Below are 23,219 nucleotides of genomic sequence, written 5' to 3'. Positions count from 1 at the left end.
TTGATGAAAGTCTTAAGTTCATGTGTCCCTGTCTGATGGAGATAATGAGTCAAGACTAGATCGGAGACGATACGTGAAACAGGAAAATACATCTGCAATGTTCATTATGGTGTTGTCATGACTAGGGTTGTATCATAACTGCTGTCCCTACACTACTCAGCTGTCACAATGCTTAGCAGTTCATTATGGTGTTGTCATGACTAGGGTTGTATCATAACTGCTGTCCCTACACTACTCAGCTGTCACAATGCTTAGCAGTTCATTATGGTGTTGTCATGACTAGGGTTGTATCATAACTGCTGTCCCTACACTACTCAGCTGTTACAATGCAATGTTCATTATGGTGTTGTCATGACTAGGGTTGTATCATAACTGCTGTCTCTACACTACTCAGCTGTTACAATGCAATGTTCATTATGGTGTTGTCATGACTAGGGTTGTATCATAACTGCTGTCTCTACACTACTCAGCTGTTACAATGCAATGTTCATTATGGTGTTGTCATGACTAGGGTTGTATCATAACTGCTGTCTCTACACTACTCAGCTGTTACAATGCTTAGCAGTTCATTATGGTGTTGTCATGACTAGGGTTGTATCATAACTGCTGTCTCTACACTACTCAGCTGTTACAATGCAATGTTCATTATGGTGTTGTCATGACTAGGGTTGTATCATAACTGCTGTCCCTACACTACTCAGCTGTCACAATGCTTAGCAGTTCATTATGGTGTTGTCATGACTAGGGTTGTATCATAACTGCTGTCCCTACACTACTCAGCTGTCACAATGCTTAGCAGTTCATTATGGTGTTGTCATGACTAGGGTTGTATCATAACTGCTGTCTCTACACTACTCAGCTGTTACAATGCAATGTTCATTATGGTGTTGTCATGACTAGGGTTGTATCATAACTGCTGTCTCTACACTACTCAGCTGTTACAATGCAATGTTCATTATGGTGTTGTCATGACTAGGGTTGTATCATAACTGCTGTCTCTACACTACTCAGCTGTTACAATGCAATGTTCATTATGGTGTTGTCATGACTAGGGTTGTATCATAACTGCTGTCTCTACACTACTCAGCTGTTACAATGCAATGTTCATTATGGTGTTGTCATGACTAGGGTTGTATCATAACTGCTGTCTCTACACTACTCAGCTGTTACAATGCTTAGCAGTTCATTATGGTGTTGTCATGACTAGGGTTGTATCATAACTGCTGTCTCTACACTACTCAGCTGTTACAATGCAATGTTCATTATGGTGTTGTCATGACTAGGGTTGTATCATAACTGCTGTCCCTACACTACTCAGCTGTCACAATGCTTAGCAGTTCATTATGGTGTTGTCATGACTAGGGTTGTATCATAACTGCTGTCCCTACACTACTCAGCTGTCACAATGCTTAGCAGTTCATTATGGTGTTGTCATGACTAGGGTTGTATCATAACTGCTGTCTCTACACTACTCAGCTGTTACAATGCAATGTTCATTATGGTGTTGTCATGACTAGGGTTGTATCATAACTGCTGTCTCTACACTACTCAGCTGTCACAATGCTTAGCAGTTCATTATGGTGTTGTGACAGATAAAACATTATTTAGTCCTAAAGGAGGCCTGGCTAAGGCCAAAATGTCATAAATATGCCAACTTTGATCAATTATTTCTCAATTATGCTTTTAGATATAAATGTCATATGTGTTAACAATCCTGCCTCTAAATAATTATTCAATGGATTACATTTTGTGAAAATCTCCCAAATCATAGTATTTTGTTTGGTGTTGCCCTGGTTTTGTGAGGAATCACTGAAAGGTGTATCATCATTGGTGTCCCCAGTGCCAAGCTACTCTGCAACGGCTATACACGAGACAATGGATATCTATTTGGAACTGTTATAATGCTTATTAGTTAGTACCAATAGCTGGTGTCCATATCACGGTATTGTATCAGCCCCACACTGCAGCAGGCAGCAGCCCCTATCAGCTCAGGCTGACATTCACGCATCGTTGGAGAAAATAAATGGTGTTTTGAAGCCAATTAGTCTTATGATTGGGACTGTCCCCCTCAATTACTCGTGGTTAGGCTTTAAGAGATGACGCTGATTCCCTCCATTTTAAGTAGGCTTATCTGTTGTCATGGTTATAGACTATATATATATACACACACACACTACCGTTCAGAAGTTTGTGGTCACTTAGAAATGTCCTTGTTTTTTTAAAGAAAAGCACTTTTTTTTTTGTGCATTTTAAAATAACATCAAATTGATCAGAAATACAGTGTAGACATTGTTAATAGAGGTCGACCGATTTTAATTGGCATGGCCGATTTTTAATTAGGGCCGGTTTTAAAGTATTCCTAACAATCGGTAATGAGGACTTGTGAGGCGTCTGTTTCTCAAACTAGACACTCTAATACACTTCTCCTCTTGCTCAGTTGTGCACCGGGGCCACCCACTCCTCTCTCTATTCTGGTTAGAGTCAGTTTGCTCTGTTCTGTGAAGGGAGTAGTACACAGCGTTGTATGAGATCTTCATTTTTTTGTCAATTTCTCGCATGGAATAGCCTCCATTTCTCAGAACAAGAACAGACTGATGAGTTTCAGAAGAAAGTTCTTTGTTTCTGACCATTTTGAGCCTGTAATCGAACCCACACATGCTGATGCTTCAGATGCTCAACTAGTCTAAAGAAGGCCAGTTTTATTGCTTCTTTAATTAGAACAACAGTTTTCCTCTGTGCTAACATAATTGCAAAAGGGTTTTCTAATGATCAATTATAATTTTAAAATGATAAACTTGGATTAGCTAACACAACGTGCCATTGGAACACAGGAGTGATGGTAGCTGATAATGGGCCTCTGTACGCCTATGTAGATATTCCATTAAAAAAAACAGACGTTTCCAGCTACAATAGTCAATAATTACACTGTATTTTTGATCAATTTTATGTTAATAGACAAAAAAATGGCTTTTCTTTCAAAAATAAGGACATTTCTAAGTGACCACAAACTTTTGAGTGGTAGTGTATATATAAAAATCTAGTACCAGTCAAAAGTCTGGACACACCTACACATTCCAGGGCTTTTCTTTTATTTTGACTTTTTTCTACACTGTAGAATAATAGACATCAAAACTATGAAATAACACATATGGAATCATGTAGTAACCAAAAAAGTGTTAAACAAATCAAAATATGTTATATTTGAGATTCTTCAAAGTAGCCACCCTTTGCCTTGATGACAGCTTTGCACACTTGGAATTCTCTCGACCAGCTTCATGAGGTAGTTGCCTGGAATGCATTTCAATTAACAGGTGACAAGGTAGGGGTGGTATACAGAAGATAGCCCTATTTGGTAAAATACGAAGTCCATATTATGGCAAGAACAGCTCAAATAAGCAAAGAGAAAACAAGTCCATCATTACTTTAAGACATGAAGGTCAGTCAATCCGGAAGATTTCAAGAACTAACGTTTATTCATGTTTAACGTTTATTCAAGTGCAGTCGCAAAAAATATCAATCGCTATGATGAAACTGTCTCATGAGGACCGCCACAGGAATGGAAAATCCAGAGTTACCTCTGCTGCAGAGTATACGATCATTAGAGTTACCAGCCTCAGAAATTGCAGGCCAAGTAAATGCTTCACACATTTCAAGTAACAGACACATCTCAACATCAACTGTTCAGAGGAGACTGCATGAATCAGGCCTTCATCGTCAAATTGTTGCAAAGAAACCACTACTAAAGGACAAAGAAGAGACTTGCTTCGGCCAAACACGAGCAATGGACATTAGACCGGTGGAAATCTGTCCTTTTGGTCTGAGGAGGCCAATTTTTAAATTTTTGGTTCCATCCACCGTGTCTTTGTGAGACGCAGAGTAGGTGAACGGATGATCTCTGCATGTGTGGTTCCCACCGTGAAGCATGGAGGAGGAGGTGGGATGGTGTTTTGCTGGTGACACTGTCTGTGATATATTTCGAATTCAAGGTTCACTTAACCAGCGTGGTTACCACAGAATTCTGCAGCGATACGCCATCCCATGTGGTTTGTGCTTAGTGGAACTATCATTTGTTTTGCAACAGGACAATGACTCAACACACCTTCAGGCTGTGTAAGGGCTATTTGACCAAGAAGGAGAGTGATGGAGTGCTGCATCAGATGACCTGGCTTCCACAATCACCCAACCTCAACCTAATTGAGATGTTTTGGCATGAGTTGGACCGCAGAGTGAAGGAAATGCAGCAAACAAGTGCTCAGCATATGTGGGAACTCCTTCAAGACTGTTGGTAAAGCATTCCTCATGAAGCTGGTTGAGAGAATGCCAAGAGTGTGCAGAGCTGTCATCAGGGAATTGGGTGGCTACTTTGAAGAATCTCAAATATAAAATATATTTTGATTTAACTTTTTTTTAATTTTTTTTTTTTTAACTACATGATTCCATATGTGTTATTTCATACTTTTGATATCTTCACTATTATTCTACAATGTAGAAAATAGTGAAAATACAGAAAAAATCCTTGAATGAGTAGTTGTCTAAACTTTTGATTGTATCTGTACGCCATTGGTTATAACTGATGACGTACTGTGTGATTTCTCAGGCTTTATTTAGGCTGGTCTAGGCTGGTCTATCAGGACGGATCTGAACTTTTATGTTAAATCAACGAGCAGGAAAGGTGGTTCTGGTTGCAGAGATGACGTATGCTTGCTGTTGCTGAAGGGAAAACACAGCGGATGTGGGTCCAGTTAAACAAATATGCCTAAAATAAACAGGAAGTAGTCTAATATAGCAGCAAACATGCCGAGATGTTGGCCTACTGTGCACTCCCATTGGTCAAAGGTCATACCTGATGGGTGTACTACAAAGCAGGGTCTGGGTGTACTACAAAGCAGGATCTGGGTGTACTACAAAGCAGGTTCTGGGTGTACTACAAAGCAGGGTCTGGGTGTACTACAAAGCAGGTTCTGGGTGTACTACAAAGCAGGTTCTGGGTGTACTACATAGCAGGGTCTGGGTGTACTACAAAGCAGGGTCTGGGTGTACTACAAAGCAGGGTCTGGGTGTACTACAAAGCAGGGTCTGGGTGTACTACAAAGCAGGGTCTGGGTGTACTACAAAGCAGGGTCTGGGTGTACTACATAGCAGGGTCTGGGTGTACTACAAAGCAGGGTCTGGGTGTACTACAAAGCAGGGTCTGGGTGTACTACAAAGCAGCTAACGCCTAAATATTATTTTGTAATTATTTTCCTAAGATGAGCTTGAATTGGACATGGTGTAATTGATTTAAAAAACTAAAACACACACACATAAGTTTAGCTTTAAAAAAAAAAAAAACGAACCAGAAAATCAAGTTATTTCTGGTTGCTTTACAGTTAGCTGGGTAACTCATTGATCCATCTCTGTCGTATACCCCTCTGATAGCGGAGATTAATTGCTCAGCTATTTGCATGTTGTAAGGGAGATGGTTGATAGCGTCAAGGTAACTGAGTCCGGTGTCTTTGTCTGCCACTCTGCCGACACATGAGGCCTAGTTGTCATGGTTATTTTGTGGAAGTTGTGACATTTAAACCCAATCCGTTCCTAATACTTTCGTGCCGTTGTCATGGCGACCAAGAGTCACAGAACAGAGCCACCGGTTGGTTGAAACAGCGGTTAGTTCTAATTCAGCCTAATTCTGCCCCTTCTGAGTTAGGGGTTTGACTCGTTCATAGGGCTAATTCAGTGGAACATCCCAAATGAGAGGGCAATTCACCTTAGACGCTCCACAATGGGTAAATAATATTTCCGTGTTTGCCCACTGTAGCCTAGGTCATCGTCATCGCTTGAGTAAAGTCTAGCCCTACCTCTCACATACTGTTTGCATTTCAGAATGTCCACACACTAATTTAAGATTAACATCGCGAGGTGACTCTTTAAAACTTCTTGTGACTCTCAAACCCGGAGCGTAATCATCGCCTGACACTAATTAGCATAACGCAACGGACATAAATATTCCTAGAAAATATTCCTATTCATGAAAATCACAAGTGAAATATATTGGAACACAGCTTAGCCTTTTGTTAATCACCCTGTCATATCAGATTTTCAAAATATGCTTTACAGCCAAAGCTAGACAAGCATTTGTGTAAGTTTATCGGTAGCCTAGCATAGCATTATGCCTTGCTAGCAGCAGGCAACCTTGTCACGGAAATGAAAAAAGCAATTAAATTAAATCATTTACCTTTGAACTTCGGATGTTTTCACTCACGAGACTCCCAGGTAGACAGCCAAAGTTCATTTTTTCCCAAAATATTATTTTAGTAGGCGAAATAGCTCCGTTTGTTCTTCACGTTTGGCTGAGAAATCGCCCGGAAATTGCGGTCACCACAACGCCTAAAAATATTCAAAATTAGCTCCATAATATCGACAGAAACATGGCAAACGTTGTTTATAATCAATCCTCAAGGTGTTTTTCTAATATCTATTCGATAATATATCTGTCGGGACAATTCGTTTTTCAGGAGGCACGATTGGAGTAATGGCTACCTCTGTATTTTACGCGAGAACCTCTCTCGGAGCCACCATGTGACCACTTACGCAATGTGGCCGCCTACGGCTATTCTTCAACAGAAATGCGTAAAACTACATCACAATGCTGTAGACACCTTGGGGAATACGTAGAAAGCGTAAGCTCGTTGATGGTACATTCACAGCTGAATAGGGACTCATTGGAACGCAGCGCTTTCAAAACCTGGGACACTTCCGGATTGGATTTTTCTCAGGCTTTCGCCTGCAACATCAGTTCTGTTATACTCACAGACAATATCTTTACAGTTTTGGAAACATTAGTGTTTTCTATCCATAGCTGTCAATTATATGCATATACTAGCATATTTTCCTGACAAAATATCCCGTTTTTAAAACGGGAATGTTTTTTTTTCTTCCAAAAATGAAAATACTGCCCCCTAGCACAAAGAGGTACAAAAACAAATTTAAAGCCATTTTTAGTCAACTAGGACTTCTAAAATATGCTGCCAGAACAGCCCTTCTCAAACCTTGAGACGGTCCCAAATGACACCATAGTCCTTGTATATTGCACTTCAGAGCGGTTGGGTTAAATGTGGAAGACCACATTTCAGGTGTAGGCATTCAGTTAGACAACTGACTAGGTATCCTTTCCTTACTTTTCTTTGTAGTGGACTATAAATGAAATAGGGGGCTGTTTTGGACACAGCTACAGGCTAGCTCGATGTCGACGATACAGATTATCATCCGCAAAGGAAACGGGTTGTGTAGTTGTGTGTGTGTGGCTATTGCGACACTTTGTTACAGGACAGAAGAGGGTAACATTGGTTCCCATGTAGCCTAGATGTATTACTAATGGCTATAATACGTGAACAATTGCTATTGTGATTCATTGCAAAGAAAACCTGTCTGTCGAGTCTCCGTCCTCACCGTAACCTGTCTGTCGAGTCCTCACCGTCCTCACCGTAACCTGCCTGTCGAGTCCTCACCGTAACCTAGCTGACAGTCGGTCTCGCTGTGGAGCCAGCTTTTAGTGAGCAGCCTAGTGCTGGACCCTCGAGACGGTGGAAAAACGCTTTCCAGTAGTTTGGAAAAAGCATAGTGCTCTGTAGTCGAGTCAAGTGTGTGCATGTCTTTACAAGAGTTTGTGTAGTGGACTCTGACTAAAAGGTGTGTGTGTGTGTGTGTGTTTGTGGGAACTCTGTGTGTGTGGAACATTTTAGCGCTCCTGTCCTCGACAGGGTATTTTTAGCCTGGCTGGCTGGGTCCTTTGGCCATGTCTGTCGGCTTGTTATGTACATACCTTCCCTCCCCTGGTTGTCTCTCTGTCTCACTCTGGAACAGATGACAGATAGTTGTCTGAAGGGAGAACGAAGGAGAGCGATTCAACAAGGCCAGCTAGTAAGAATCTCCACAGGGAGAGAATGGAAGACAGACTACTACTGTACTCTACCGTAGTCTAAAGAGGGGAGGAATTTGAGAGCGAGATCTACCGACCAAGAGTGAGCCAGGAACCTGGGTGGCTGAGCCCATATTCACTAAGCATCAGAGTTGTAGTGCTGACCTATGATCGGGTCCCCCGATAACCCTATTGACTATGATCTAAAATGGAAAACTGATCCTAGATCAGGCGTGGTTTCTCTTGGTTTGGCCTAAAGTCAAGTTGGCTTTATTCACATCGTAGGCGTCATTAGATTTGAATGCACTTGATTCAGTTGGATTGTTAGGAAGGCAGCACAGAACCGTAGTGGCTGCAGTTCAGGATGGTTTGGCTTCTTTCTCAGTAGGTCCAGGCTCTAGTTTCCTGTATGTGTGTATACACACACACACATACTTCCTGTTGATATATCAGAACTGAAAATAGAGGATGCACCTCAAGCAAATCATTTGACTAGAGCCTGTCTGGAGGTGCAACTTTTGGTTTTGGAACTAAAGGAATCTTTCCCATTGTGATGTGGAGGAATCGTAGAATCCCCTTTGACGCCGACGTGGTTCTAAACTCAGATCCCGATCCGGCCTTGGTCACCATGAGAACAGAGACTGTCATCTGAAACGGGGAAAGACGGAGTGTCACGGAGGAGACAAAGGGAGAAGAAAAAAACCTGTCTACTCTTTATATATAGCTATTTATACACCTTCTGCCATCTCTACCCCCCCCCTCTCTCTCTCTCTGTTCATGCAGAGGAAGTCTCTTTTCGGTAAACCCTCCGTGTGTGTGTGTGTCAGGCCGGCAGGCAGGCGATTAGAGGATATACAAGGTGTTCCTCTTCAGTCTCCCCTCCTCCATCTTTAGGTTGTGTACACGCATCTGTGTTAGGATTTTTTGTTGTTGTACAGATCATATCTTTTTATAGATATGCAAGGTGGAGGAGGGAGGCGGGTGTAAGGTGAGGAGGGGTGAGGGGGAGGCGAGGAGAGCCGACCCCAGCAAGGAGGCTGGCAGCTGGGCCAGATGTAGTCTGTCTTCCCCTGTCTGGCTGGCCCACCTGGCACCTAGTGCTCCCTCTCTCCACCTGCTCACATCCTACAGCTGACAGCACTCTGTTCCCCCTCCCTCTCTCCACCTGCTCACGTCCTACAGCTGGCAGCACTCTGTTCCCCCTCCCTCTCTCCCTCTAGGTCAGACTAGCTACGTTGTGGCTGTGACCTACAGTGTGCAGTTATCTCAGTTATCTCCAGGGCTGCATCTCTCAATGGTCTTAAACGGGCCTCGTCTTCTGGATTGACTGGGCGTATACATTATACAGGAACGATTCCTACTGGAGACTCACTTCACGGACTTCTTGTCCATTGAGAGGCCTAACTATTCTTCCTGTCCAGTTGTTGTTTGCTTGGTCTCTCTCACCCCACCACAGTCCCATCCCTCTCCTAGCTGTGTGTGTGTGTGTGTTGGTTGATGAGGTAAGAGCCCTAAGCTCAGGCCAGTACCAGGAGCTCCTCATTACGGGGACTGACCAGTGCAACCCAGAGGGCAAAGGTCATGCCAGCCCTACTGAATGGAACAATGGTTCTGTGTGCATTGGAACACACACATTAGAACACAGAGCAGCTGTCTGTCAACTCTGAGAAGGACAGATGAGATCACCGCTCATGCCCTTTTTATCGTCCATCTCTCACTGAATCTCTCTGGTGTTCTAGAATGTCTCTGGAGTTCTGGAATCCCTCCGTGTTCTAAAATATCTTTGTAAAATCTCCCAGAATTGTACCATGATATTAGGAGTGTTTGTGTTACACATTACCATTGTGTGTAGGGAGCCACACACTAAGTCTAGCTGGTGTGTGGGTTTTCACAGCCACTCTCAAACATGGCTGATGGCCAGTAAGACGGGGAAGAGAAGAAGGAGAGGGTGAAGAGAGGAATTGTTCCACTCTGCGTGGTCAGGGTTTCTGCAGATTGCAGGTTGGATAAGATGGGATCCACCACCACCACTCCCCAGATGGAGCCAGCCTCTCCTCACACTGCAGTTCTCCCTCTGTCTCTCCCCGTCCCTCTGTCTCTCTCTATTCTGTCTCTCTCTATTCTGTCTCTCCCCGTCCCTCTGTCTCTCTCTATTCTCTCTCCGTCCCTCTGTCTCTCTCTATTCTGTCTCTCCCCGTCTCTCTCTATTCTCTCTCCCCGTCTCTCTATTCTGTCTCTCCCCGTCTCTCTGTCTCTCTCTATTCTGTCTCTCCCCGTCTCTCTGTCTCTCTCTATTCTGTCTCTCCCCGTCTCTCTGTCTCTCTATTCTGTCTCTCCCCGTCTTTCTGTCTCTCCCCGTCTCTCTCTCTCTATTCTGTCTCTCCCCGTCTCTCTCTCCCCGTCTCTCTCTCTCTATTCTGTCTCTCTCTATTCTGTCTCTCTCTATTCTCTATGTCTCTCTCTATTCTGTCTCTCTATTGTCTCTCTCTATTCTGTCTCTCTGTCTCTCTCTATTCTGTCTCTCGCTATTCTGTCTCTCTCTATTCTGTCTCCCCCCCACTCTCTCCCCTCTCTCTCTCGCCGTTTAAGACAACTGACTGTGATCAAGGGCAACCAAATGTGTTTCCACTCCCTTTGATTAAGTCAGCACATATCCACTACATTACAGCAGACACACAAGCCCCCCCCCCACACACACACACACACACACACACGTGCATAGACACATTCTCACACACAGGTGGGGAGAGACTGGGACGACAGGGCGAGACTGAGGGGGGGGGGGGGGGGGTACAGATCTGAAATTGGTTTTGTTAAACATGTCTGGCTCTGCAGTGTGTAAACAGGAACCTGCTCTGGGAAAGAGTGGTCCCATGTTCCCATGTTCTATTACTAATTACTAATCCAGACCTGAATGCTGATTGGCTGAAAGCCGTGTTATAACACATATATGGCCAATATACCACAACTAAGGGCTGTTCTTAAGCACAGCACAATGCAGATTACAGCCTGGATACAGCCCTTAGTCGTGGTGTATTGGCCATATACCACCATACCTGAAATCCTACACCCTACACCCTGGTCACTGAAACCCTACACCCTGGTCACTGAAACCCTACACCCTGGTCACTGAAACCCTACACCCTGGTCACTGAAACCCTACACCCTGGTCACTGAAACCCTACACCCTGGTCACTGAAACCCTACACCCTGGTCACTGAAACCCTACACCCTGGTCACTGAAACCCTACACCCTGGTCACTGAAACCCTACACTGAAATCCTAATGTAGCCTGGCCCCATTGTCCAATAACCATGTTAATGAGACAGATGCTACAGACGAATGAATTGGTGTTTCCAAAGTTACCCAGGTGGGTGTGTGTAGTCTGGACCCGTTTTGTTGAACAATAGAAGTAGGGATTTAGGAGAGCGAGGGGTAGGAGACGGCAGGGGGGAGAATACAACTCTAAAAATCCACATTCACTTGTTGTGGTGGACAAGTACTAATGGGTGGTCGTTAGGACTGACCCCATTTAGGCAACTGGTCCATTATTTGGTCGTTAGGCTGTTGGTCGTCAATGCGATGCAAACATGTGTCACTTAGAGAGAGCAGGGGAACAGGGAGTGTTTTTCCCTGTTCAAATGAGGGATTTTGGTCACAGAACTTTTCAGTTCAGAAATGGCTGTAATTATGTTGCAGCTTCAGCAATACGGACAGATGAACCCTGGTCACTACATCAGGGAGGACAGATGAACCCTGGTCACTACATCAGGGAGGACAGATGAACCCTGGTCACTACATCAGTGAGGAGAGAGACAGATATGAACCCTGGTCACTACATCAGTGAGGAGAGAGACAGATATGAACCCTGGTCACTACATCAGTGAGGAGAGAGACAGATATGAACCCTGGTCACTACATAAGGGAGGACAGATGAACCCTGGTCACTACATCAGGGAGGACAGATGAACCCTGGTCACTACATCAGGGAGGACAGATGAACCCTGGTCACTACATCAGGGAGGAGAGGTGAACCCTGGTCACTACATCAGGGAGGAGAGATGAACCCTGGTCACTACATCAGGGAGGACAGATGAACCCTGGTCACTACATCAGGGAGGACAGATAAACCCTGGTCACTACATCAGGGAGGACAGATGAACCCTGGTCACTACATCAGGGAGGACAGATGAACCCTGGTCACTACATCAGGGAGGACAGATGAACCCTGGTCACTACATCAGGGAGGACAGATGAACCCTGGTCACTACATCAGGGAGGACAGATGAACCCTGGTCACTACATCAGGAAGGACAGATGAACCCTGGTCACTACATCAGGGAGGACAGATGAACCCTGGTCACTACATCAGGGAGGAGAGATGAACCCTGGTCACTACATCAGGGAGGAGAGAGACAGATATGAACCCTGGTCACTACATCAGGGAGGAGAGAGACAGATATGAACCCTGGTCACTACATCAGGGAGGACAGATGAACCCTGGTCATTACATCAGGGAGGACAGATGAACCCTGGTCACTACATCAGGGAGGAGAGATGAACCCTGGTCACTACATCAGGGAGGACGGATGAACCCTGGTCACTACATCAGGGAGGAGAGAGACAGATATGAACCCTGGTCACTACATCAGGGAGGAGAGGTGAACCCTGGTCACTACATCAGGGAGGAGAGATGAACCCTGGTCACTACATCAGGGAGGACAGATGAACCCTGGTCACTACATCAGGGAGGAGAGGTGAACCCTGGTCACTACATCAGGGAGGACAGATGAACCCTGGTCACTACATCAGGGAGGACAGATAAACCCTGGTCACTACATCAGGGAGGACAGATGAACCCTGGTCACTACATCAGGGAGGACAGATGAACCCTGGTCACTACATCAGGAAGGACAGATGAACCCTGGTCACTACATCAGGGAGGACAGATGAACCCTGGTCACTACATCAGTGAGGACAGATGAACCCTGGTCACTACATCAGGGAGGACAGATGAACCCTGGTCACTACATCAGGGAGGACAGATGAACCCTGGTCACTACATCAGGGAGGAGAGATGAACCCTGGTCACTACATCAGGGAGGAGAGAGACAGATATGAACCCTGGTCACTACATCAGGGAGGAGAGAGACAGATATGAACCCTGGTCACTACATCAGGGAGGACAGATGAACCCTGGTCACTACATCAGGGAGGACAGATGAACCCTGGTCACTACATCAGGGAGGACAGATGAACCCTGGTCACTACATCAGGAAGGACAGATGAACCCTGGTCACTACATCAGGGAGGACAGATGAACCCTGGTCACTACATCAGTGAGGACAGATGAACCCTGGTCACTACATCAGGGAGGACAGATGAACCCTGGTCACTACATCAGTGAGGACAGATGAACCCTGGTCACTACATCAGGGAGGACAGATGAACCCTGGTCACTACATCAGTGAGGACAGATGAACCCTGGTCACTACATCAGGGAGGACAGATGAACCCTGGTCACTACATCAGTGAGGACAGATGAACCCTGGTCACTACATCAGGGAGGACAGATGAACCCTGGTCACTACATCAGGGAGGACAGATGAACCCTGGTCACTACATCAGGGAGGACAGATGAACCCTGGTCACTACATCAGTGAGGAGAGAGACAGATATGAACCCTGGTCACTACATCAGGGAGGAGAGGTGAACCCTGGTCACTACATCAGTGAGGAGAGAGACAGATATGAACCCTGGTCACTACATCAGGGAGGAGAGGTGAACCCTGGTCACTACATCAGTGAGGACAGATGAACCCTGGTCACTACATCAGGGAGGACAGATGAACCCTGGTCACTACATCAGGGAGGACAGATGAACCCTGGTCACTACATCAGGAAGGATAGAGAAGGCTTGTCCCACGGTCACTGGTTGTCTGATCCCGGCACAATCAAATCAATTGCTGGTCAGACTCCCTCTAATCATTTGTCTTAATTATTGAATCAAACAGTGTGCTTAAAGATTCAGACAGGCTCAGTGAATATAGTTGATTAAAAGACATGGAGACATCCTATCTATGGGAAAATGCATGTTTTTAAAAATGACAGATGGCTCTTGGTTGACCAATATGTGTTTTTTTTTAGTCGGGGACAGCCCTAGTGGCCGTGAAAGTTGTTGTTTTGGTGCATATGAATATATAAACATAATGTCAATAGAATTGTCTGAATAGAACAGCAGATGTGGAACAGGATGTTGTTTTTATAGGCCTGGGACCAAACCAGTATGGTGCTACTCATTAGTATCACAGCAAGGAAAGGAAAACTGCTCGAATGTTGGAAACAAACATCATTATGTTGTCATCCAGAGTCAGTTTTACCACCTATAGCACAGTTTGTACTCGTCTAGACTGGAGGTCGACACTCGAGTCTAGACTATGTGTTTGTCTCTGGACTTGCAGCCCCGTGTGTGTGTGTGTGTGTGTGTGTTGTGTGTGTGTGTGTGTGTGTGTGTGTTCCTCTTCCTGAAATGACCCTGTTTGTCCTTCATTTTGAACTTGCATGCAGTTCCACTGTCACACCACTGTGAGTGTGTACCTGAGAGTGCGTTCCTTGTCTTTGATTTCCCCATCTATACAGACCCTGATCTCACCACGTCTGTCCTGTCTGTCCTGTCTGTCCTGTCTGTCCTGTCTCTCTCTCTCTAACTCTGTCTGTCTCCTCCAGACCTGATCCACTGCACCAGTGAGATGAACGTGTCGGTCCCCCAGCTGGCTGACACACTATTTGAGAGGACAGCCAATAGCAGCTGGGTGGTGGTCTTCAAAGCTCTGATCGCTACACACCACCTTATGATGTATGGCAATGAGGTAAGTGAAAACACACACGCGCACACACACGGACTCACACACTCCCAAATGCCTTCCATAGTGTTCTCAGGGAGCTGCCTCCATTTTAAATTCAGTCTAGGCCTGCGTTGAGCTCCTTGAAATGTGTTCCTGGTAATGTTCTATTTGACGAGGGGAGAACAACCACTGTACTGATGATTACCACAGCTACTTTGACTGTTTCAACTCAGTGATGAAAGGCCACCGGACCTTAGTTTAGCAAGAGGCACATTTCCACATGAGGATGATGTAACCAACCATTCTTGTAGCTTTCTTTTTCTCTTACGATGTTGATTCTAAGACGTCCTCTGGCCAGAGAAAGAGAGAGGGGTAATCGGGAGAGGGAGGAAGATGGAGCAGGAGAGGGGGAACTAAAAGAGGGAGAGGGAGGAAGATGGAGCAGGAGAGGGGGAACTAAAAGAGGGAGAGGGAGGAAGATGGAGCAGGAGAGGGGGAACTTAAAAAGGGAGATGGAGGGAGGGAGAGAGAGAGAGAAAGAGAGAGGGGGGGGAGAGGGCGAAAGATGGAGAGAGAGAGAGGGGTAACTGGGAGAGGGAGGAAGTTGGAGAGGGGAAACTAAAAGAGGGAGAGAGAGGGAGGAAGATGGAGGGAGAGAGAGGGAGAAAGAGGGAGATGGAGGGAGAGATGGAGAAAGAGAGGGGGGAAGATAGAGGGGGGAGAGGGCGAAAGATGGAGAGAGAGACAGAGAGATCAAAGGAATGAACGAGGGAGAAAGAGGGAGAGCTTTATCCCAGTCTCCATTCCATAGTGTTGGTCTTGATTGGACCGGTTGGCAGCACTGTGTTGTCGAGTTTAGTTTTAGTCCAACTACCCAGTATCAATACTCCGTTAATTATTCACCCAGGGTTTATCCTATACACCTGTCAAGCTTTTCTATCGCTCCTTCTCACTTCCTCGTGAGAGGGAGCACGCTCTCTTTCTCTCTTTCTGTCTGTCTTTTTTCTTTCCTCTTCCCTCTTTCTCCTCTCTTCTATCTCCTATTTTTCTCCTCTTCCCCTCTCTTGTCTCTCTTTCTCTTTTCTTTCGCTTCTCTCTCTCCCCTGCACTCTCTCATCCTCGCTGTCTCTCTGTATCAATACCCTATCCGATCTTCTTTACTTTTCTCTCTTCAGCTCTGCCAAGAAACAGTTCCTTGGGAGACGACATTGTTATGCAGAATGTAATAGTCTATCGTTCTAGATCAACTGTGTTTTCCTGTTGTACATGGACATGTACAGTTGAAGTCGGAAGTTTACATACACTTGGGTTGGAGTCATTAAAACTTGTTTTTCAACCACTCCACAAATTTCTTGTTAATAAACTATAGTTTTGGCAAGTCGTTTAGGACATCTACAAGGCATATTTCCAACAATTGTTTACAGATGGATTATTTCACCTATAATTCACTGTATCACAATTCCAGTGGGTCAGAAGTTTACATACACTAAGTTGACTGTGCCTTTACACAGCTTGGAAAATTCCAGAAAATTATGTCATGGCTTTAGAAGCTTCTGATAGGCTAATTGACATAATTTTAGTCAATTTGAGGTGTACCTGTGGATGTATTTCAAGGCCTACCTTCAAACTCAGTGCCTCTTTGCTTGACATCATGGGAAAATCAAAATAAATCAGCCAAGACCTCAGAAAAATATTGTAGACCTCCACAAGTCTGGTTCATCCTTGGGAGCAATTTCCAAATTCCTGAAGGTACCACGTTCATCTGTACAAACAAACAATAGTACGTAAGTATAAACACCATGGGACCACTCAGCTGTCATACTGCTCAGGAAGGAGACGCGTTCTGTCTCCTAGAGATGAACGTACTTTGGTGAAAAAAGTGCAAAGCCAGAATACGGTTTGCAACTGAACATGGGGACAAAGATCGTACTTTTTGGAAAAATGTCCTCTGGTCTGATGAAACAAAAATTGAACTGTTTGGCGATAATGACCATCGTTATGTTTGGAGGAAAAAGGGGGAGGCTTGCAAGCCCAAGAACACCATCCCAACCGTGAAGCACGGGGATGGCAGCATCATGTTGTGGGGGTGCTTTGCTGCAGGAGGGACTGGTGCACTTCACAAAATAGATGGCATCATGAGGGAGGAAAATCAGGTGGATATATCGCAGCAACATCTCAAGACATCAGTCAGGAAGTCAAAGCTTGGTTGCAAAAGGGTCTTCCAAATGGACAATGACCCCAAGCATACTTCCAATGTTATGGCAAAAGGACAACAAAGTCAAATTATTGGAGTGGCCATCACAAAGCCCTGACCTCAATCCTATAGAACATTTGTGGGAAGAACTGAAAAAGCGTGTGCGAGCAAGGAGGCCTACAAACCTGACTCAGGTACACCAGTTCTGTCAGGAGGAATGGGCCAAAATTCACCCAACTTATTGTGGGAAGCTTGTGGAAGGCTACCCGGAAGCCTTCCAAGTTAAACAGTTTAAAGGCAATGCTACCAAATACTAATTGAGTGTATGCAAACTTCTGACCCACTTGGGAGTGTGATGAAAGAAATAAAGGCTGAAATAAATCATTCTCTCTCCTATTATTTTGACACTTCACATTCTTAAAATAAAGTGGTGATCCTAACTGTGGAAGTTTTACTGGCATTACATGTCAGGAATTGTTAAACTGAGTTTTTAAATGTATTTGGCTAAGGTGTATGTCAACTTCCGACTTCAACTGTATGTACAAGTGTCGTGTGTGTGTGCAGTCCCAGTTATACGAAGTGTTTGTCCCAGTCGTTTCCTGTGTGTGGCGAGTGTAGGCAGGCCGCAGTGTACCAAAACAACCAGATTACAGGAAGTCTTAGACAATGAGCAGGAGAGAGAGAACCAGGGCACCCACCCTGCCCGGCGCCTCAAGCCTCCCCTCAGGTGCTCTGATCCTGGCCGTGGCTACTCAGGTTACTGGGCCGCCCTCCTGGGAGTCTGGAAGTCTGGCTGCTGACTGTACTATACTGCACCTGAGCCTGAACAAGGTTACTCTAGAGAGGGTAGACTGGGAGAGGGCCTGCTTCCATCCCCCCAACCCAAGGGCAAAAGATGGGGATGGAGATATGGAAGGCACAACAGTAAGGTCGGGGGAGGATATAGGAGTGATGGAGGAGGATATGCTTAGAGACCGCTCCATTGCCCAGGTTGGAGACTGCTCCATTGCCCAGGTTGGAGACTGCTCCATTGCCCAGGTTGGAGACTGCTCCATTGCCCAGGTTGGAGACTGCTCCATTGCCCAGGTTGGAGACTGCTCCATTGCCCAGGTTGGAGACTGCTCCATTGCCCAGGTTGGAGACTGCTCCATTGCCCAGGTTGGAGACTGCTCCATTGCCCAGGTTGGAGACTGCTCCATTGCCCAGGTTGGAGACTGCTCCATTGCCCAGGTTGGAGACTGCTCCATTGCCCAGGTTGGAGACTGCTCCATTGCCCAGGTTGGAGACTGCTCCATTGCCCAGGTTGGCGACTGCTCCATTGCCCATGCCCAGTACCACCCCTACCTGGCTGGGAGGAGCGAGGACTCTGATCGAACATGTGCTTAGCATAAGCATTCTGTCTCCCACCTTGAGAGAGCGAGGTTTTTAGATGTAGAAAGGGGGGCATAGTGAATGTGTGTGTTTTTATATATTAAGCAATAAGGCACGAGAACCTGGGGATTATTGTGTGCTAATTCCCAACTAAGGGGTGTTCTTATGCCCGAGGCAAAGCCAAGGCCCTTTGGAGGGTGTTACTCTCTATATGTCCCGGGTTCGTGGCCTTATTTCTTTCGTAAAACGGTTGCCGACTTGTATTAAGAAAAGTTTTCATTCAAACGTTATTACATTGAGTGATTTCTGAGATTCTGAAGTTGCTAGCCAAGTAGCATTGCTAGCCAAGTAGCATTGCCAGCCTACTAGCATGGGGAAATGTTGTCTAGATTCTATTTTTCCAGGGGAGATTAAGTTTATAAATTGACTGTCTGGGCTGTGAGACAGTGGATGCGTATTGATAAATCTAATGAACTTGTTCATTGTTTGACTCTCCTCTACTTCTGATGACTTTTTAGCCAGTAGTTCTGAAAGTAGTGCTCGCAAGCTAAAATTAGTCCCCCAAAAATGGTTTACTACGTCACATTGTGTGCAGATATGTGCACCACCTAATTGCTCGCTCTGCCATTTGTGTTTGACGTGCCTCTTGCTAGCTGTCACTCACATGAAGCTCATTGGTTTAACTCTAATTGTTAGGGGGCTGGCCCACGTGGGGGGAAATTAAGGGGAAACAGTGGGGTGCAGATTCCAGAAAAAGTTGCTTTCAAACTAGAGGTTTTGTTGCTATTTGAGGCAAGACCGTAATTCTTCTCATGGAGTATGCATGTATGAACTACACATTGACACACAAAGCCCAAAACGGAAGGTTTAAATAACAGTTAGTGGTGGCCAATGTTCCGGAGCATGTCTTTTAACAGGCATTACCCGGAGGATGCTGGGATTGTGGTTCTAGAACTCCCTGCTATCAACCAGTCAGCATCCAGTTTCCGTAAACACCCGGTTTCTAAACTATACTAACACTGAGTCACCTCCCTGCTGTCCCAGATACTGAATGGACCAATCTGCCTCAGTGACGTTACTAGAAGAAAGAGGTAGAGGAGGACAGAGAGAATGGAGGGGGAGAAAATGAAAAGAAAGGGACAGGGAGTGAGTCAAAGGAGAGAGAGAATGGACCAATCTGCTTGAGTGATGTTACTAGAAGATTGTGTCGTCAATAAAACTACTAATAACCCTGGAAGGGAGAGAATAGAAGAGAGAGAGAGAGAGAGGATGGTGGAGAGAAGGGAAGGAGAGATGGATGAGAGGGATTGAATAGAGGAGAGAGAGAGAGAGAGAGAGAGAGGATGGGGGAGAGAAGGGAAGGAGAGATGGATGAGAGGGATTGAATAGAGGAGAGAGAGAGAGAGGATGGTGGAGAGAAGGGAAGGAGAGATGGATGAGAGGGATTGAATAGAGGAGAGAGAGAGAGAGAGGATGGTGGAGAGAAGGGAAGGAGAGATGGATGAGAGGGATTGAATAGAGGAGAGAGAGAGAGAGAGAAGGATGGTGGAGAGAAGGGAAGGAGAGATGGATGAGAGGGATTGAATAGAGGAGAGAGAGAGAGAGAGGATGGTGGAGAGAAGGGAAGTGAAGGAGAGATGGATGAGAGGGATTGAATAGAGGAGAGAGAGAGAGAGAGGATGGGGGAGAGAAGGGAAGGAGAGATGGATGAGAGGGATTGAATAGAGGAGAGAGAGAGAGAGAGAGGATGGGGGAGAGAAGGGAAGGAGAGATGGATGAGAGGGATTGAATAGAGGAGAGAGAGAGAGAGAAGGATGGTGGAGAGAAGGGAAGGAGAGATGGATGAGAGGGATTGAATAGAGGAGAGAGAGAGAGAGAGGATGGTGGAGAGAAGGGAAGGAGAGATGGATGAGAGGGATTGAATAGAGGAGAGAGAGAGAGAGAAGGATGGTGGAGAGAAGGGAAGGAGAGATGGATGAGAGGGATTGAATAGAGGAGAGAGAGAGAGAGAGGATGGTGGAGAGAAGGGAAGTGAAGGAGAGATGGATGAGAGGGATTGAATAGAGGAGAGAGAGAGAGAGAAGGATGGTGGAGAGAAGGGAAGGAGAGATGGATGAGAGGGATTGAATAGAAGAGAGAGAGAGAGAGGATGGTGGAGAGAAGGGAAGTGAAGGAGAGATGGATGAGAGGGATTGAATAGAGGAGAGAGAGAGAGAGAGAAGGATGGTGGAGAGAAGGGAAGTGAAGGAGAGATGGATGAGAGGGATTGAATAGAGGAGAGAGAGAGAGAGAGGGTGGGGGAGAGAAGGGAAGGAGAGATGGATGAGAGGGATTGAATAGAGGAGAGAGCGAGAGAGGATGGTGGAGAGAAGGGAAGTGAAGGAGAGATGGATGAGAGGGATTGAATAGCGGAGAGAGAGAGAGAGAGAATGGTGGAGAGAAGGGAAGTGAAGGAGAGATGGATGAGAGGGATTGAATAGAGGAGAGAGAGAGAGAGGGGGGGCGAAAAGGACAAAGCGTGAGGGGATGAGGGAGCTGGAGAGCGACAGAGAGGAAGGCTGAGAGCTAGCAAGAGATGGAAAGAGGGTAAGAGAAGGCGGGAGTGTCAGAGGGAGGGGTAAAAAAAGGTCTGTAGAAAAGTGTTGACTGTGACTGTTGTGTCAGAGGGGAGATAGAGGAGAGCTCTGAGAATCTGTTATCATGTGTTGGAGTGTAGGTTTAAACTGACTAATGGAGGTCGCCAAGCACAATAATCTAGAGACGCATACTCAATGGCAGGGTGGACACGAGGTGTGGTGGGCTGTACAGGAATGATGAGGTGCCCTTATCTTAAAACACCCAGTCTCTGAGCTCCAGGCTGGCCCAGCCCAGCAGAATGCACACACACACACACACACACACACACTCACACACACACCAGGGCTTGACATAAAACATGTTTTAGTCCTTTTGACAAGTAGGACATTTCTTTACTTGTCTAAGCTCAATATGACGAGGGTTGTCATTAACTAGGGTTATTAATATGACTAGGGTTGTCATTAACTAGGGTTATTAATATGACTGGTTGTCATTAACTAGGGTTATTAATATGACCAGGGTTGTCATTAACTAGGGTTATTAATATGACCAGGGTTGTCATTAACTAGGGTTATTAATATGACTAGGGTTGTCATTAACTAGGGTTATTAATATGACTAGGGTTGTCATTAACTAGGGTTATTAATATGACTAGGGTTGTCATTAACTAGGGTTATTAATATGACCAGGGTTGTCATTAACTAGGGTTATTAATATGACCAGGGTTGTCATTAACTAGGGTTATTAATATGACCAGGGTTGTCATTAACTAGGGTTATTAATATGACTGGTTGTCATTAACTAGGGTTATTAATATGACTAGGGTTGTCATTAACTAGGGTTATTAATATGACGAGGGTTATTAATATGACGGGTTGTCATTAACTAGGGTTATTAATATGACGGGTTGTCATTAACTAGGGTTATTAATATGACTAGGGTTGTCATTAACCTGCATGGGTTATTAATATGACTAGGGTTATCATTAACCTGCATGGGTTATTAATATGACTAGGGTTGTCATTATCTAGGGTTATTAATATGACTAGGGTTGTCGTTAACTAGGGTTATTAATATGACTAGGGTTGTCATTGACTAGGGTTATTAATATGATGGTTGTCATTAACTAGGGTTATTAATATGACGAGGGTTATCATTAACTAGGGTTATTAATATGATGAGGGTTGTGCCTTTGGCAGCTGGACAGTAAAATAAAGTTGATTTGGAAACAACTAGATCATGAGAGAAATGCTGGCATATTGTGTTTTATGGCATATTTTATAAAATAATTCCTTAATTTCTGCGGTCGTATTTTGTCTAGGCTACTTTGAAACAAGGTTAGTCTTGCTTCATAAAATGCCCAGGTTTTAAACAGTTAAGTTTGTTTAAATCGTTTCAAAATATTGACGGCCTCTGGTCAGATTCAAGGTGGGTGACGCCTATATGTAATTAAGTCTCATTTAAAGTTTTATTGGGCCTCATGTCGGTATCTGATTGGGCGCGAGGCTGTGGCCAATAGGCATCTCGCCTACACTTTGACCTGCAGGCTTGTTTAATGTACACATATAAAAATGGTTTTGAATATTCTAATGTTGGCCTCTCTGATCCAATGATGATCGGCGTAATTGTTTGATTTTTTTTTTTTTTTTTTTTTACTTGTCCGTTCGGACAACTAACAGAGCGTTCAGAAAGTATTGCATTTTCCCACATTTTGTCACGGCCTGAATTGAAAATGGATAAAAATCTATTTTCTCACGCTTCTTACACACATTACCCCATAATGGCAAAGTGAAAACATGTTTCTAGAAATGTGAGCAAATGTATTGCATAATAAATACAGATATCTAATTTACATTGGTATTCACACTCCTGAGTCAATGCTTTGTAGAAGCACCTTTTGGCGGCGATTAGAGTCTTTTTGTCCTCGTCTCTTTAAAGAACTTTGCACACCTGGATTGTACAATATTTGCCCATTTCTTTTAAAGGTTCTTACATCTCTGTCAAGTTGATCATGGCTAGACAGCCCTTTTCAAGACATGCCATAGATTTTCAAGCTGATTTTAAGTTATCAGGCTTCTCAGGAACATTCAATGTCGTCTTGGTAAGCACCTCCTGTGTAGATTTGGCCTCGTGTTTTAAGGTCTGGTGGAAAGCCGACTGAACCAGGTTTTCCTCTAGGATTTTGCCTGTGGCTATAACTGTATTCTGTTTCCCTTTATCCTAAAATAAACTCCCTGGTCGTTGTCTGATGCAGCCAGCACCATGTTTGAAAATATGACGCGTGGTACTCGGTGACGTGTTGTGTTAGATTTGCCCCAAACGTAACACTTTGT

The 23,219-nt window shown here is 44.9% G+C and overlaps 1 protein-coding gene across 10 annotated transcripts in view; it reads left to right on the top strand.

Annotated features, from left to right (window-relative positions):
* LOC139415879 (phosphatidylinositol-binding clathrin assembly protein-like) overlaps nt 1-23,219 on the top strand; it is a 67,544-nt gene that overhangs the window by 2,867 nt on the left and 41,458 nt on the right. For all 10 annotated transcript variants that reach the window (XM_071164023.1, XM_071164022.1, XM_071164020.1 and 7 more), the window contains exon 2: nt 14,626-14,768. In XM_071164023.1, coding sequence (XP_071020124.1) covers nt 14,626-14,768 — 143 coding nt within the window. The remainder of the gene's footprint in view (nt 1-14,625; nt 14,769-23,219) is intronic.

Source organism: Oncorhynchus clarkii, chromosome 9, assembly GCF_045791955.1.
Source record: "Oncorhynchus clarkii lewisi isolate Uvic-CL-2024 chromosome 9, UVic_Ocla_1.0, whole genome shotgun sequence".
NCBI lineage: Eukaryota > Metazoa > Chordata > Actinopteri > Salmoniformes > Salmonidae > Oncorhynchus > Oncorhynchus clarkii.
Note: the sequence above shows the minus strand (reverse complement) of the source record. Positions and strands in the feature narration are given on the sequence as shown.